At 42.2% G+C, this 17412-nt stretch overlaps 1 protein-coding gene across 1 annotated transcript in view; it reads right to left on the bottom strand.

The window, feature by feature from the left end:
* Positions 1 to 17412, bottom strand: part of LOC145353921 (collagen alpha-1(XIV) chain-like) — a 141597-nt gene that overhangs the window by 65055 nt on the left and 59130 nt on the right. Inside the window, exons 20-25 of the mRNA XM_080204918.1 lie at positions 15436 to 15562; positions 12293 to 12415; positions 9737 to 9880; positions 8213 to 8329; positions 7406 to 7552; positions 3046 to 3102 (exon numbers count right to left, since the gene is read on the bottom strand). Of these exons, the coding sequence (XP_080061044.1) occupies positions 3046 to 3102; positions 7406 to 7552; positions 8213 to 8329; positions 9737 to 9880; positions 12293 to 12415; positions 15436 to 15562 (715 nt within the window). The remainder of the gene's footprint in view (positions 1 to 3045; positions 3103 to 7405; positions 7553 to 8212; positions 8330 to 9736; positions 9881 to 12292; positions 12416 to 15435; positions 15563 to 17412) is intronic.

Here is a 17412-nt window from a genome sequence, read left to right as displayed (position 1 = left end):
TGTCAACCCAACCCAAGAGGGGGATCACAACCCACCGAGTTCCGTAAGAATTCTGTACGTTTCAATACAATCACCTCTCATTCTTATTAACTCTAGAGCATACAGACGCAGTATCCTCAATTCCACCATCCCAGGAATCAGTCTGGTGAACCTGGTTGCACTCCCTCTATGGCAACCATATCCTTCCTTAGGTAAGGAGACCAAAGCTGCACACAATATTCCAGGCATAGGTAGTCTCACCAAGGCTTTACAGAATTGCAGCAAAACATTTCAAATCCCCTTGCAATAAAGAGCAAATGTTTGCCTTCCTAATTGCTTGCTGCACCTGCAGACTAGCTTTTAGTAACTCATGAACAAGAATACAGATTCCTTTGGACATGAACACATTCCAATCTCTCACCATTTAAGAAATATTTTGCATTTCTGTTTTGATAACATCACATTTTTCCACATTATATTTCATCTGCCATATTCTGCCCACACACTTACTTGTCTACATCCGCTGGAAGCCTCTTTGCAACTTCCTCACAATTTACATTCTCAACTAGTGTTGTGTAATCATCAAATTTGGAAATAGTCATTTGGTAATATAAGATTTGGGTATTGCTGTCAAAGTTTTTCATCTTGCGCTTATCAGGATAGAGTTCACACCAATACAATTGCGAAGGGAATGACAATTATGCAGCATGAGACAACGATGCTAATTAGTCAGTAAGTGGACTCTGATTTGTCATATAAAAGCACCATGGAGCAGTTAACTGCCAAAATTTTGTCTAAATTCAAAAACAGGCTAGTCAATCTTGATTGTTCAAGACATTATCATGGGGAATGAACCAGGTATGGTTGTTCCCCTCAAGCTATTGTTGAGTTGAAAAATGGTGCAATGTGTGGACATGTTCCTTCCATCTGCAAATGATAAGGCTCTGTGTATGACTATATGTAGCTTCTAGCATGTGCAATTGCACCACACTGTAAGCCCAGCTTACAATCTTAATGTGCTGTCAGTGTACGTCTTAGCACAATTGTTTGGCAATTGTTGTCCAATTGTGAAATCATATCTAAGGGTGGACACTATGGCTGAAATTCTTCAGCCTCGTCCGCCGCAGAAATTATAGCAGCCAAGACAGAAATTTCAGCTGGATCGTTTAGAGGTCCATTGCCCTCAGTTGGGAATTTCCAGTCTTGACACACACTCGGCTGGAGAATTCCCCCTACATTTTGAGTTTTATAAACACAAGCTGGTTGAGTGTGGTCAGCACAGGCCTGTTGCAAACAGCCAAAGGGAGATAGTGTTTCATACAATCCGCTAGTCCATGGAACGTATGACCTATATAGCTGGCATCACATCAGTGCTGAAATTCAGTACCACATGACTCACTTGTGTGATAGGCAGAACATCTTTTTAGCTTGATGTCAGCATCCTGTTAATGGTAAATACCATTTGCATTGCTTCTGCATAGTAGCAGAGTGAAACCTGTTGCTCAAATCTTTGAAACACCTTACCCTTCATCTAATGTAGACTGGACATTTTCAAGACCACAAGAGGCTGCCTTAGGACCATTCATGTGTTTGCATGATAAACAGATATACAGCAGACAATGATCTGATCAGGGTAACCATTATCCTACAAAATATTTTTGGTGTTTCCTATTTCAGCATCAAGCTTGAATAGTGAGCAAATGGTTTGGCCCCTATTTAAGAGGTTTGCCAATAAGATCAATCTTACAACACGTGGAACTTAGGAATCCTTTTCTTTTTTGCCTATCCTTCCTAAATGTTGAATACTCTTGAATATACGGTTCCTGGCTTTGGTCACCCTGCACCCACATCTCCATAATGGCAAAAATAGAGCATATCCATTGACTTCTTTTTGTGCCTTCAATTCATCTGCTTCATTGCAAATGTTGACAGATTGCCTTTTTAACATTTTTCCAGATTCTGACACCAGTCTTTATTTCTGCCGCTTCCAATTTTGCTTATTACCTTCTCGAATATGAATTCCCTCATGTTCCCATCCCCCAGCCAGGCTAGTTTAAATGGTCCCCAACAGCGTTAGTGAATCTCCCTGGAAAGACACTGGTCCCAGTCCTGCTAAGGAGTACTCACTCCTTCTCACACAGGTCTCAAATATCTCAGAACTGGTCCCAATGCTTCAGAAATCTAAATCCATCCGCCTACTATCTCCCCAGCCACACATCAATTTGCTCCATCCTATTTCTGTGCTCACCAGCACAGGGCACTGGTTTGGAGTTTTAGATAATTCTGCGCGGCAAATTGCTGGACGTGCAAGCGAGGGAAACAGAGAATCTGAGTGAACAAGGCAATCAATTGTTAAACTCCTTAATCAATCAGATTAAAAGATTGTGAAATTAACATGCCAGGACTGACAAGATAGGGTAAGTTAGAGTGGGTGGATTCAATGTCACCTTAGGTATAGAGAAAGAAATAAGAGAGAGAGAGAAGGTTTGAACAAAAATCGAGAAAAACGTAAAATTAAATATGTTTGCCCCTTTTGCATTATCCAACAATAATTAAAACCTGAAAGAATGCATTCAGCACATTCTAGAGTTACTTTTCACTGCCCAACAAGAAGATATTTTTCCCGCCTGTTATTTCACATTCCAAACCTGATATCACAAAGAATTCAATATTCCTGCTTACACTTTCTCATTCAGACTCTGATTTATTCATGGGCTATTCTTCAGTTTAATTGGTTAAAGAGATACAGTTCTATTCATACAGGTACTAAATGCCCCACAGTAAGGGATGTGCTCTTTTTGGCTTTCTGATTTATAGTAATTGGCAGTGCAAAATCCCATAGCAAGATCATTGGGAAATGCAAGTGTAATAAAATGACTAGTCCTGAACACAAAATTTTAAATTAACATTCCCAACTTCTGCACAAGTAGGTGTAACAATAGCAAATTCACACAGCTCTGGTGCAGAAATACAATTTTTTAAAATTAATTCAAGAGATGCGGGCATCACCGGCTAAGCCAGCATTTATTGCCCATCCCTAAAAGTTTGAACGAACAATAATCCTACCTTTGAAGACAGCAGGAACGGCATTCGAAAGAAATGCAGACCTTGTCGGAAGTGGCACTAACAGCAAGAAAAGAAATAGTGGCTTATATTTTAATAATTACAACACAAACATGTTTTTTGCAAGTTATCTTTGTACTGTCTAATTCCACTAAAGAATTCAGTTTACTTAATTCCAATTTAAGTTAGCTTTGAGGAGTGGTTGGATAAACTCGGTTTGTTCTCACTGAAACGATGGAGGTTGAGGGGTGACTTAATAGAGGTCTATGAGATTATGAGGGGCATGTACAGAATGGATAGTCAGATGCTCTTTCCTAGTGTAGAAAAGTCAAGTACTATACAGAGGAGATGTCAGGGGTAAGTTTTTCATTCAGAGGATGGTGGGTGAGTGGAATCAGCTGCTGTCGGTGGTGGTGGAGGCAAGTTTGATAGGGTCTTTTAACAGACTTCTGGATGAGTACAAGGGACTTAATAGGATTGAGGGTTATAGATAAACCTAGTAGGTAGAGATATGATCGGCGCAACTTGTGGGCTGAAGAACCTGTTTGTGCTGTAGTTTTTCTATGATTCTACTAGGAGTCATAAGTTTAAGGTGCATGGAGAAAAGTTCAGAGGAAATGTACAAGGCAAGATCTCTACACAGAGAGTGATGAATGTCTGGAACGTGCTGCCCGGGAAAGTGGTGAGAGCAGGTATGGTAGTGGCAATTAAGGAGTAACGAGATGAATACATGAATAGGATGGGAATGGAAAGATATGGACTCCATAAGTTCATACAGTTTCAGTTTAGGCAGACAACATGATTGGTGCAGGTTTGGTGGGCCAAAGGGCGTGTTCCTGTGCTGTACTTTTCTGTTTTTTGCAGCTCCCAACATAAGCTGCAAGTAATACTACAATGAGTCTGTATCGTAATTTGTGTCCAACTTGTACATATTCCATATATTGCAATATTTAAGCAGCATGCATTATGTAGGATTTAGAATATTGGCCCAGATTTTCCAATCAGTTTCAGATAGAGGGTCTAGCATTGACTGCCATTTAGTCTGTCGACTTGCTTTTTTATACTGAAGCCTTTGCACCTTCTGAAGGTGGCTCCTGCAGGGATACAGGGGTAAACAATACTGAGAGGCAAATTGTCACATGTGATTGCAGGGCAGCCACGCTCTCAATCAACAGAAGAATGTGCTTTAATGTCCACCTTCTGTTGATTGAGTCATATGGTTTTAAATGGTGTTGTCAACCTTTGAAACTGCATGCCCTCACCCTACTGTCAGAGCTAACCACACCCCCCACCCTCAACCCCCAACAATGCATACTCCCATTCTTTAAGACCCTGACAGGGTTCACCCCTCTCCCTCCCCTCCCCCATAGTCTCAACACCCTCCCTCACATCTTGATAGTGTTCACACCCGCCTTCACCCTTCAACAGTGTAGACTTTCTCCCACACCCCAAACCCCCAACAACATCCATCTTCCCTCACCCCACAAAAATGGGGTGGGAATTGTCACAGGATGGGTGGGTGGGGGGGGGGGGGGGGGGAGGTGTGCACAAACATCACCAATGGAGGGAATTAATCTTGCTAGGAGATGGGTGAACATTGCCTGGCTAGCAGGTGGGGGTCACAGGAGGAGGGCGATGCACACTGCCAGGAGGAGCGGGGGGGCGGGGAGGGTTGCGAACACTGCTGGGCTGGGAGCGTGGGGCACTGAATCCCATTCTCAGTCTGGGGGGAGTAGGGAAGAGGAGAATGTGAACTATGCCGGGAGGGTGTGTGAACATTGCCAGGCTAGGGGGTGAACACTGTTTAGTAGAGGGGTGTAAACAATGCTGGGAGGCAGCGAACATTGCCAGGTTGGGAGGGGAGGGATTGGCATGGGGCAGTGAACACTTGCTATCATAATTCAGCCTGGGAATTTATAGTTAAAGCAATTGGGAAGAGTTTGTGTAACAGTCAAGACAAAGGAATCCTGAAGGGGCTGGTGTAAAACCTGGAAGCAAAACCTTGATGGAAGCAGCTGGAGGAAAGCATTATTTAAAAGAAGGTGTGTTGTCTTGAAAGTGGGGTTTGGAATCGCCCGTGTGGAAGCCAGAGTTCAGTTTGACATGGTGGCTGATGGTATAAGAATCATCTGAGGGCATTTTTGGGAAAAATCCACAGAAATTCACTTGCGTTCAGAGTGGAGTGTGTCTGACCACAGCCAGCCTGTGTGTTTAAAGGGACTGGCTGTTACCAAGGCCGTTATAGCCTCAGATATACTTTGCAACCTGAGTTGATTTTAATATCAGTGTATATTTGTGAAGCTCAGGAGAGAGAAAAGGAGTTTGTATCATAATCAAACTTTCATGTTTAACAAATGCTTTTTCAGAAAACAAATTAGTGACCCTGTGACACATTTTCTAAACAAACAACGTAAAGGTTATGGTCTTTTAAGCCAAGATTCCATTCAGGGATCTTCCCATTCAGTTATAACACCAACTGGAATTATAACACAGGAAAGCAGGCTCATAATGCCTCAGCAAGGATCCAAACCGGTGGACGTGCCCCACCTACACATGATTATGCAGAGGTTGGACATGTCGAAATGGACACCTGTGGTGGAATTGTTCATTAAAGAGAGTAATGTGTTCATTATGGAAGATACTATAGTCCAGTATAATATCTGGCAGTATAGCGAACTCTCAGTTACACTGAGAAGACTCAACACTTCTGCTCATTAGGCTAGCTCTCATAGTCTTTTCTTGTGACTCACATAGGTGCAGATATCCATCCAAGTTGACCCCTCCCTCTATATTAGTTGACCAACATAACTCCATCACATCTGACAAGCGCAATGTCCACTAACACACCTTGGTGAGTCCCTACACCCATCCAAATTGCACGTCACTGAGTGAGGAGGAAGTCACCAGTGAGCAGGAGGAGATGCCAGAAATGGAGGCAACTGTGGGCAGTTTGACTTGGAGGATGGTGGGCAAGCTCTGCCTTGTTCAGCCGGGTGTACATGCAGGGCCTCAGGACTCCCAGGAAAGGAGACTCTTCCTTGAACAGCAGCAACACATGTGCTCCCACATGTCAGAGTTCCCTGAGTTTGCAAAAGCTGTCGGGATGAGGATGGAGAAGTTCATTCAGCTTCTGTGTGCCACGATGGCTCAGGGCTCCGAATGCATCAGTTCCTCCATGGAAATAATGGCCAACCTTACGGTGATTATTACTGGTCATTAAAGAAAGTAATGTGTTCGTTATTTCGGATATTATACTCCAGTATAATATCTGGCAGTATAGTGAACACTCAGTTACATTAAGACTCAACACTTCTGATCATTAGGCCATCTCTCAGTCTCTTTTTGTGACTCATGAAGGTGCAGATAGAACTCGGAGTGCCTGCAGGAACTGTGCACTAAGCTACACAAACTGCATGAGGCACTGAGGAGCATGGACTGGTCAATGGCACTGATGATGCAGGAACATCTAGAGGGGGAGCCAGTTCTGACCCTGCAAGGATTTGAAACAAACTGTATAAGGTTCCAGCCCAGATCATTGCTCAGTCATGTGATTGTAGCCATTGAAACATTCAAAGAGTTAGAACTGGCTAACTACCCTTGGGTAAAAAGACAAAATCTACGAATGATTCCTGCTAGGAATTGGATGTTGAATGATAAAGTACTGGGCTTTTCCAGTGTGACCACTTCCATAAAATCAGACAGGATAGTCATCACTGCGAAACAATATCAATGATGAGTTATCACAATGTGTGTGTGTGTGTGTGTGTGTGTGTGTGTGTGTGTGTGTGTGTGTGTGTGTGTGTGTGTGTGTGTGAGAGAGAGAGGTGGGCGGTGGGGGATATAGGAGGGACAAAGGAGACTGCACCAATGGCAAACTAGCATTACAATAGAAAATTGTGGGAAATGTGCACTCCCAATTCCCAATCTGGACCCTGCTGAAAGCAATATTTAATAAAATAGACCATTAAAGTACAGCCAAGATATTAATGGGAATGCTGGAAGGACCAAAATATGAACAGAGAGGCTGCTATATGAAGAGTTCCCTGTCAAGACAGATGCCAGGAGACTATTTATAGAATTCATAAGAGCACTTCACTAAGGAAGAAATCACCTAACTATGATAAGTATTTGGGAGCTCCAATGGAAGGATTTTCCCATCCGTTGCCAACTATTACATGATGCTAATTATATTTTAAATACTCTAGTTGTATTTTTCCACCTACATGGGCTTCATACTATTCACACTAAAATATTTTGACACAACTTGAGCTATTGTGAGTGTCATTAAATTCTTCACATACTGATTTTTTACTTGAAATGGGACAACATTTAAAGCCAGAGTCCGTTGTACAAAGAAACTTACATGTAGATTGAAGAACAGAAACAGGCGATCCTTCCATGTCTTGCAAGCGTGTATACACAGTAATCTTATACTGAGTGCTGGGAAAGAGCATTCTGAAACAGTACTTGTCTATGCCTGCATGCAAGGTGCTTTCCTGTGACTTTCCATCTGTAATTGAACAGAGCAGATATTAAAGATAAATATACTGTTTGCCTTCAGGGAAAAACCACAGGTAATTCGATTGTGTTGTAATTAATTAAAGTTTATTTATTAGTCACGAATAGGCTTGCATTAACACTGAAACTGTACTTTTCCTCTTTGCCACTTTCTCCCGAGTGATCTCTTGCATCCGCTCAGAAAAATGGATTCTTCTACCCCTCTAAAGCAGCTGCCACCCTTGTACTTCTACAGGTGAAAGCACTTGCCCCTATTATTTAAATAGGCCCACCCCATAATGTGGTATATGGCATCTGGAAAGCAGGAGGCAATGGAGTGGCAGTGTTTGGAGGAGAGGAATGTTCCAACCAAGACCATATCCAGTGATTTAATTTATTACTATCACATGTGTTGGGATCCAGTGAAACATATTCATGGTGATGCAGTGTGGTTGTGTCATGTCTTCTCGCACAATGTTTTAACTTCTGCAGAGAAAAACCTTCAGCTCTTTGCAATCAAATGTAGTAAATGCATCCACTTTCAGTGGTGTGTGTAGCTTTACAAAGAAAGGCATTTGAAGAGGTAAAGAAAAGGGTTTGGAAGATATTTCAAACAGGAAAAAATTAAATACCAAATTTCAGTGTTTCCAGTGAATTCTCAGAGTGAATGTACCTTTCATTGACTCCAAGACAATCCTGAAGGCCGATGCTCCGGGGTGTCCTTGCCATTTAGCACACAAAGCCGTCAACTGGACTTGATAGACACTGAGATCGGTTACATTCAAGTACACTGCAAAACAGAACATCCAATTTAGGTAGCTGAAGACTGGCAAAATCTGACAGTGGTCCTTAAAGAATCAACTTGGAGAGTGCTGCTTCCAGTGCACACTAGCAGTATTCTGACGACTGAATGATAAATAGGATTAGTCAAGTTGTAAGTGATTTGATTCATTATTGTCATGCGTATTGGGATACAGTAAAAAGGATTGTTTGCTGCGCGCTGTGCACGCAAAGCATACCGTTCATAAACTGACTAGGGGAGAAGGGCCAATTTAGCATGGACAATCCAACTAACCTGCACATCGAGTCATACAGGTTTATAGCAGGGAAACAGGCCCTTCGGCCCAACTTATCAATACTAGCCAGTTTTCACCATTAAGCTAGTCCCAACTGCCCACGGTTGGCCCATATCCCTCTTTACCAATCCTACCGATGTAATTGTTTAAATCCTTTTTAAAAAGACAAAATTGTACCTGCCTCTACTACTATCTCTGGCAGCTTGTTCCAGATAATCACCGCCCAACTCTGGACCTTTTTGTATCTCTCCCCTTTCACCTTAAACTGACACCTTCCAGTTTTTAGACTCCCGTACCTTTGGGAAAAGATGTTGACTATCTACCTTATCTCATTATTTTATAGACCTCTGTAAGATCATCCAATGTCCTGACCAATATTTGTCCCTCAGTAATATCTAAAAGATAAGGCTATTGTCATATTTCTATTTGTTGTATGCAAATTGATTTCCATGTTCCCTACATTGAAACAGTGACTATGTGTCAAAAGGGCTTCATTGGCTGGAAATGTTTGAGGTGTCCGATGATCATGAAAGCCACAATTTAAATGCAAGTCCTTCTGTGATCTGTCAGCCCAGGCTAGGTGCTCAAATCTTGCAGCAGTGTTTGAGGCCTCAACCATCTAACTCAGAGGTGATTACGAACATACAAACAAGGAACAGGAGTAGGCCATTTGACCCCTTGAACCTGCTCCACCATTTAATAAGATCATGGCTGATCTGATAGCAACTTCAAATCTGCATTCCAGCTACTCCTGATAATCTATTACCTTTTTGTTCATCAAGAAGCTATCCATATCTGCTTTAAAACATTTAAAGACTCTGCTTCCACTGACTTATCAGGAAGACAGTTCCAAAGACTCATAACTCTCTGGGAGAAAAAAATCTCACTTCAGCTCCATTTTAAGTGGGCAACCCTTTATTTTTAAACAGTGGTCCTGAGCCTCTAAATTCTACTACCAGAGGAAACAGCCTCACTACATCCGTCCTGTCAAGAGCACTCCACATCTTATGTGTTTCAATCAAGTCAATTGACTTCTAGTGGCATTAAAACCCCTTGATAATTATAACTTTGTAATTTCCTCCTGTCTAAATTGGTCTTGCATTCAAGCCGTTAGAACTCACATGTTGTAGCTTTTCTTTCAATAGTTGTACTGTTGCCATTTGGATAGACTGCAAGCACTTTGACGTTGTATTCTACGCCATTCTGCAGGTTCTTAATTACCACTGAGTCTGCATCCTCTCCTGCCATTACTTCCATGGCTTGACCTGTACACAAGAGAGAGTCTGTAATTCTTCTCATGTTCAATATTCAGAAAAACTATATGCGAGTGGGCTAATTAATGAATTTGACAGGTCTTTCCACATAAGCCACACTGGTTATTAGAGATGATACCAGGGCTTAATTTCAAATTACAAATCTTAATTGAACTAGATGTTATATACCCATTGAAACCTGATCGTAAGAACAATACAGGATCATTAAGGCTCACGGAATAGCCTCTGGATTTGGAATCAAAGTCTTCTGATCAAATTAATGATTTTAAAGCCTGTCCCTTCTTTATGTGGGACATAAGTCAAATAAAATATTTCCATCTGCTAATGGGCCTCATTAAAGTAGATAATCAAGTGACTATCCGTAGTTATTACTGTGGTCTCAAGCAAAGGATTTACATTTTCAGATATTCAACTCATTAATGATGCAGATTAATAAAAATCTAATCAAAATGGTTAATTTATTTTTAAGATAATTCATTCCCAATGGAGCTGGAATGAGGTATGCTTCAATTGTATAGAGCCTTGATCAGACTGCACCTGAAGCATTGCATTTATTTATGGTCACTGCACCTCAGATAGGGTGTACTGGCCTTTGATATGTTACAATTAGTACTCATTGGAATGATACAAAAAGGAAACCAGGGTTAAACCACGAGGACAGTTTACATTGATTTGCATTCCTTTGAGTTTAGAAGGTTGATGGTTCATCCATGTGTTTGAAATGTTAAGTATTTGATGGAGGACGTAAAAAGAAACTATTTCCTCTGTTGGGGAAACACAGGACATGGGGCCAGAGTCACAGAATTAAAGCTAGGCCACTCAGGAATACATCAAAGAAACAGTTTTTCCATCAAGGGTAACAGACATCTGAAATTCTTTCATCTAAAAGACCGGATGCTGAATAAACTGCAATTTTCAAGACCCACATCAAAAGCCTCGACCTCATCCATGGCTCCATTGCTGCTGCAGTGAAGAGAGTTTTGGCTAGAATGCCAAATTCTTCATTCTCACATGCAGCTGGGTGGACATGACGAGATCAGAGAATCCCACCCCATAGATGCTCAGGTAGCTTTAAAAGGATACCCAGGGTGACTGGTTTCAAAGAGGAATCTGATTGTTGTTCCTCACTCCACAGATGCTGTTGGACCTGGTGAGATTTTCCAGCAATTTTGTTTTTACTTCAGATTGCCAGTACTCACGGCAATTGTTCTTATTATACAAGGCCACAAGGGTCATGGATCAGAGAACAGGTATATGATCCAGCTCAACAGCAGAACAGGTTTGAGGACTGGATAGCCTATTCCTGTTTCCAGGGTTCTCAGCTTCAATCTATGAGTTTAATTCACCTGGACTAAAGGCTTTGTCAACATTTAATTTCTCCTTTCTTACCATCTCAATTGTAATATCCATCTTGACCTTTGCTCCAGTTTCATTTTTTTTACCATTTAAGTGAAAGGGGCTGGATTTTCCCTGCTATTGATCCCTCTTTTAAATACTGCCCATTGATCTTTTACCTCTAAGCCTCTCAATATTTTTCTCCAATTTATTATTTTGGCTCCATCTTCATTGCCTTGTAATTGTCTTTTCCCATTCTGTTGCCTTTGCTCTATCACTCTCACCCATATTTATTAAACCTTATATTGTGACCACTACTTCAGAGATGTTCTCCAGTATGTACTTCTCTAGTCTGCTCTGGCCTATTTCTATTACTAGAGTCTTAGCCGTGCATCCATCTTTGTTGACCTTCTTACATATTTGGGTCAGAGACAAGTCTTGTACAAGTGGCAAAATTCCCACCTCCTTCTCCTCTGTCACTCTCTTTGTGAATAAAAAATCTTGAGAAATGAAATTATTCCAAAAGTGAAATTATTCCAAAACAGGATATATCAAAAAGTAACATATTGTTTTTATTAACAATTAGGTGATGGCCTGGTGGTATTGTCATTAGACTATTAATCCAGAAATTCAGCCAATGTTCTTGGGACCTGGGTTCAAATCCCACCATGGCAGATGGCAGAATATGAATTCAGTAAAAAATGTCTGGAATTAAGAATCTATTGATGACCACTGCCAATTGTTGGAAGAACCCATCTGGTTCGCCAATGTCCTTCGGTGAAGGAAATCTGCCAACTTTAACTGGCCTACATGTGACTCCTGAGCCACAGCAATGCGCTTAACTCGCAACTGCGCTTCAAGGACAAGTAAGAATAGGCAATAAATGCTGGCCAGCCAGCAACACCCATGTCCCATGAGTGAGTAAAAAGGTGAGCATGCTGTGTGAAATGAATTTCCATTCAGAATTTTCTGACTGGATTAAAGTTGTGGTACGAGCCTTATAACTCAAGGGTAAATCCTAACTCTTGATGCAACTCTTCCACAAATCAAAGTGGAATCTCCACTTACCAGAAACTGTCTGATAAATCACAGCGTATCCCAATGGTTGTGTCTCAGCTTTATCCCACGAAACTTGAAAGCGATTGTACCATACTTCTGAGATACGCAGGTTAGATGGTGGAGCAAATTGCACTGCAGGGGATAAAACTTAACATAGCACCAACTAACATGTATGACTGTTAATGATTAGTTTGAAATAAAACTGGAAAGGGTGACCACCAGACATTTATAAGGAATACTGATGTATCGTGCATTGAAAGATTTTAACGGATCATTTCGTAACTAAAAACGCATTGGCCCAATTTTACCGCCTTGCCAGCTCCGGAATCGGATCGGGGGAGGCTCGTAGAACGGAATTCTCCGTTAGCCTCGGGCTGGATTTTACAATCTCGCCCAAGTGAGGTTGTAAAATCCCACCCGTTTGCTCTTCTTCTATAATCTAACATTCACTGACAGGACCCTATTTTTCTGATGCTTAACAAAGAACAAAAAACAACACAGCACAGGAAACAGGCCCTTCGGCCCAACGAGCCCACGCCGCCATCTTAATGTGTTTTTCCTCCTCCACCCTTGACCCATGTCTATGCTTACGGTACCCCCATTGGAAACCAGATTAAGGGGAGAATAATTTAGGGATAATTTGCTACACCAATCAGCCTAAGAGCGCATCTTTGGGATGTGGGGGGAAACTGGAGCACCCGGAGGAAACCCACGCAACCACAGGGAGAATGCGCAAACTCCCACAGACACTGGCCCAAATCCATGTATCTGCACAGCTAACAGTGATAGTCACTGAGCTGTTGTGGTGCCCACCTGCTGGTCCAGTTTTAAGCATACATGAACGACGCGAAGTACTAGGCTACTCTTGAAACATTCAAGAGCAGCCCACGCACGACCTACCGTGTGCATGCCCCTCATTAGACAACAAGGTGGACCGACGCACCTGCAGTGCCAGATTTTAGCTGTGGCCCTGACTATTTTCTCTGGTGTTAGTGACTGTAATGTAAACACCACATTTGGGGTGGCACAGTGGTTAGCACTGCTGCTTCGGAGCGCTAGAGACCCAGGTTCAATTCTAGTCTTGGCAGACTGTTTGTATGGGGTTTGCACATTCTCCCCATGTCTGCGTGGGTTTCCTCCAGGTGCTCCGATTTCCTACTACAGTCCAGAAATGTGCAGGTTAGGTGGATTGACCATGCTAAATTGCTATGTGGTGTCCCAAGATGCATGGCAGTTAGGGGGAATAAATGGGATAGAATATAAGGGGTTACGGGGAAAGGGCCTTGGGTAAGAGTCGATACAGACTCATTAGGGCAAATGGCCTCCTTTTGCACTGTAGCAATTCTATGATTATTCATTTAAATAAACAGCTGCAGAAAATGACTTCCTGGTCATTTGAAATTTAAACAAATAGCACAATTTCCCTCACTGGTACAGTCAGAGAGAATCGCTGACTCAAGCTGCTCTCATTTCAGTGCAGATTCAAGCTTGAAACTTTATTGTGAGTTATCATGAGTTACTTGCTATTTTCACTGAGGGACTAATCTATTAAAAATAGATGCACGAATGCATCCAAAGCTGGGGATTGAAGACAAATCTGCCAGCTGTTCAATGTTAGTATTCCACAGAGGGGGCTCCTTTCCTCTGTGCAGCTTAGGAACCTCAGCCTGATTTATCCTTTCTACTTTTACCTGACATCTGATGAAGAATGGCGGAAGTGAAAAAGCGTGAGCCCGGAATTGAAAGGCTGATGCAGGAGCACTGAATCCAGCACTGAATTATTCAAGCATTGTCAAAGAACATGATTGTTTCAGAATCAGCAAAAGCTTTCTGAAAATAACCAGAATGTGGAAAACAGAAAATATCTCTTTACTGGCTATTTTCTGGAAAAAGGCTCTGAAATCCCTTGTCTTGATAACCGATTACTTTGAAGGAAATGATCAACAGCTTACCAGTTAAATTGCATACCACAGCACATACTGTATTTGCGTTATAGTGAAATCATTGGGCTGAATTTAGTGCCCCACCTCAGAATGAGTTTGGTTGGGGTGAGCATTTAGTCAAGGAGGAGGGTGGTGGGTGGGGATCAGTCCACCATACCCCCCACCCCCACCAAGTAAGCCCATGGCAGGATAGACCATCATGACACGGTGGCACACAGTGATTAGCACCGCTGCCTCACCGAGCCAGGGACCCAGGTTTAATTATTGCAGCCTCAGGTGATTGTCTGTGTAGAGTCTTCACATTCGTCCCCATGTCTATGTGGGTTTCCTCCACACTCCAAAAGATGCACAGGTTAGGTTAATCAGCCATGATAAATTGCCCCTTAGTGTCAGGGGGACTGGGGTAAATATGTGGGGTTATGGGGATAGGGCCTGGGTGAGATTGTTGTCAGTGCAGGCTTGATGGGCTGAAAGGCCTCCTTCTGCACTGTAGGGATTCTATGATTCTAATTGAGGTTCTTAAATGGGCAGTTGATGTCCATTTAAGAGCCTCATCCCACTGCTACTGGTCTTGACCTAGTGATGGGCAGGGAACTTGCCCTGTGTGCAGCATGACAATCTAACCCATGCAGGATTGCTTTTGGCTCCCTCATTGAAAGATACTCATCACTCATTCTTCAGGTCTTCCCGCTCTCTCTCTTCCAATCTCCACAACCCCAACCCCAACCCCATAAATCCCCTTCTACCATCATTCATGGGATGCAGGAACTGGGTTTTGGGTGGGTGTCACACCGATAACAGCCACCTCCACTTCCAAAGGCGCTGCTGTTCAATAGAACTGATGGCCAACGATTGACCAGTTACTCTTAGCCAGTGGGACTTCCACAGCAGGCATCTTTGATCCTGGGGAAGGCCTGCTATGTCTTTTAAATGCCTGAATGGCACCTAATGCTGCAGACTTTTCTGAAAGGAGATGGTGATGCAGGGCTCTCGCCAGTTGTCCAGTTGCCTCCATTAAATGCCAGAATTCTCCAGCCTTTCACACCCACCACCAGTGCCAAGAGGGACAGAAAATTTGACCCTCAGCCAAATCTCCGTTCACTTGCAGAGGGACAGGAGAATCCCACTGGTGTGAATGGCCAAAAAGTCCTGCCCATTGCGAACAAATGAGAAGACTGGTGAAATGCAACTCGTCATCGTTATACTCACAGGTTTTTCCCTGTCCGGATATACTGGCCTCATCACCTGAAGTATAGACAGCAGTTACTGTTACCTCATACACAGTGTCGGAGGTTAATGGTTGTAATGTTACACTGTTTCTCTTAACTGGTACGATCTGAAATATGAGAAAACCTCCATGTGACAAATGTTCTGGCTTCGTTCATTCAGAAATACAATGAAATAAAAATTCATCCTTTTGCTTGGTGTGTTACTTTTTGTTGAACGTTGTTCCAATAAAATTGATAAAGTTCAATCTGAAAGTTTCAATTCAAACATTTTTACAGTCTCAGCAAATAAAACTCAATCGCTGACTTTCTGGTTCTCCAACCTGGCCATTAAATTAATGCAATCTAAATGACTTTTGTCATCAATCATATTTAATTCATGCTGAATTAGATTTTAATTTTTAGCAAATTGACATGAATTTTAAGTGAGAATTGAAAGGGTAGAACTTGAAAAACATTTACTTTGTGTATTTAAAACATTCAAATAAACCAATATATCAAACATTTTACAATATGCCACAGTGGCTTAATAACAATAAAAAAAAGCAATAATTTGTTAATGGTTATTTCTCGCCCAAAGCCAGGAATTTATAAGCAACCACGAATCTGCAAACTTCGTCAACTAACGCCAATCAATCATTTCACTTTAGAATACGGCAGGTGGGCATTTTTGTTTTCTTAAAGATACGGAAGGTAAACCCAGCATATCAGCTGCACAATACATGCGTGTTACATGATAAACATCATGGGCGGGATTTTACATTCCCCTGCCAGTGGATGTGAAAGTGGAACTGGGGGGAGGGGCATGTGTGGGGGTGGATGAAATTCCAGCCAAGATGTTTCCCAACCACATGATCTCTCAAACCCTGAGCTTCATCCTCCTCGCCAGTTTGGCACCAGGCAAGTCCCCTAAACACTTTCAATATGATTCAGCACAGATTGTACCCATTCCCGCCTCAAGCCCAGAGTACAATACTGATAGTGGCCACTGCTCCCGGTGATGCTACTGGTACTGTAAAGTTGTCGGCCTCTGATTTACCAGCAGTTCTGAGGTGGGACTTCCTATTCCTGAGAGGGACCTCCTACCTCCAGTCTATTAATGGCTAATCAGCCAGGGCAGATCTCCTACAACAACTTAGTTGCAGGAAAAGGAAGGGTGGGTTCATGGTGTCCCAGTAAATCCAACCCCACGTCCTTAAAAAAAATGTATAATTTGACTAACTGAGAGCAACGTAACGAGCTGTTATATTATAATTCCATTTTCCTATAATAGCCAGTTGGCTGTAAAGGAACAATTCCACTTTAACAGTTTATCATTCTTCTTCCCACCCTAAAATAGCATCATTTTTATAAAACATGTTGGATACATGGATGAACTTCTAACTTTTCCAACTGGGTATGAAGCATCACTTAGGTGGATCACAGGAAGGAAAAACTGTTTGGGAAAATCAAAGTAACTGAGTCCATCTGATGCTCTTTCCTTTGAAATGAATGATTGGAAAATCAGATAGGTTCCACCGTAGGCTTCGGTCTTCCACTCAAAATGCCCCACATACAGTACTATACCTTTTGATAAATATCACTAGATCTCTCATTTCCTTCTCCTGCTCACCAAACTCTCATCCTCACATACTATGCTTGACAAAAGGTGACTGCTTTCAGCAGTAGCTCATCCATCTGTACTTATTTTTAATTCAGTCCTGGGGCATGGGTGTCACTGGCTGGCCAGCAATTATTGCCCATCCTTAGTTGCCCTTGAGATGGTGGTGGTGAGCTGCCTTCTTGGAACGCTGCAGTCCACGTGCTGTGGGTTGACCCACAATGCCATTAGGGAGGGAATTGCAGAAGTTTGACCCAGCGATGAAGGAACAGCAATTTCAATTCAGGATGGTGAATGACTTGGAGAGAAACTTGTAAGTGGTGGTGTTCCCATGTATCTGCTGCACTTAATATTCTAAAT

The sequence above is a fragment of the Carcharhinus amblyrhynchos genome, chromosome 16 (genome assembly GCF_965287045.1).
Source record: "Carcharhinus amblyrhynchos chromosome 16, sCarAmb.v2.hapA, whole genome shotgun sequence".
Classification (NCBI taxonomy): domain Eukaryota; kingdom Metazoa; phylum Chordata; class Chondrichthyes; order Carcharhiniformes; family Carcharhinidae; genus Carcharhinus; species Carcharhinus amblyrhynchos.
Note: the sequence above shows the minus strand (reverse complement) of the source record. Positions and strands in the feature narration are given on the sequence as shown.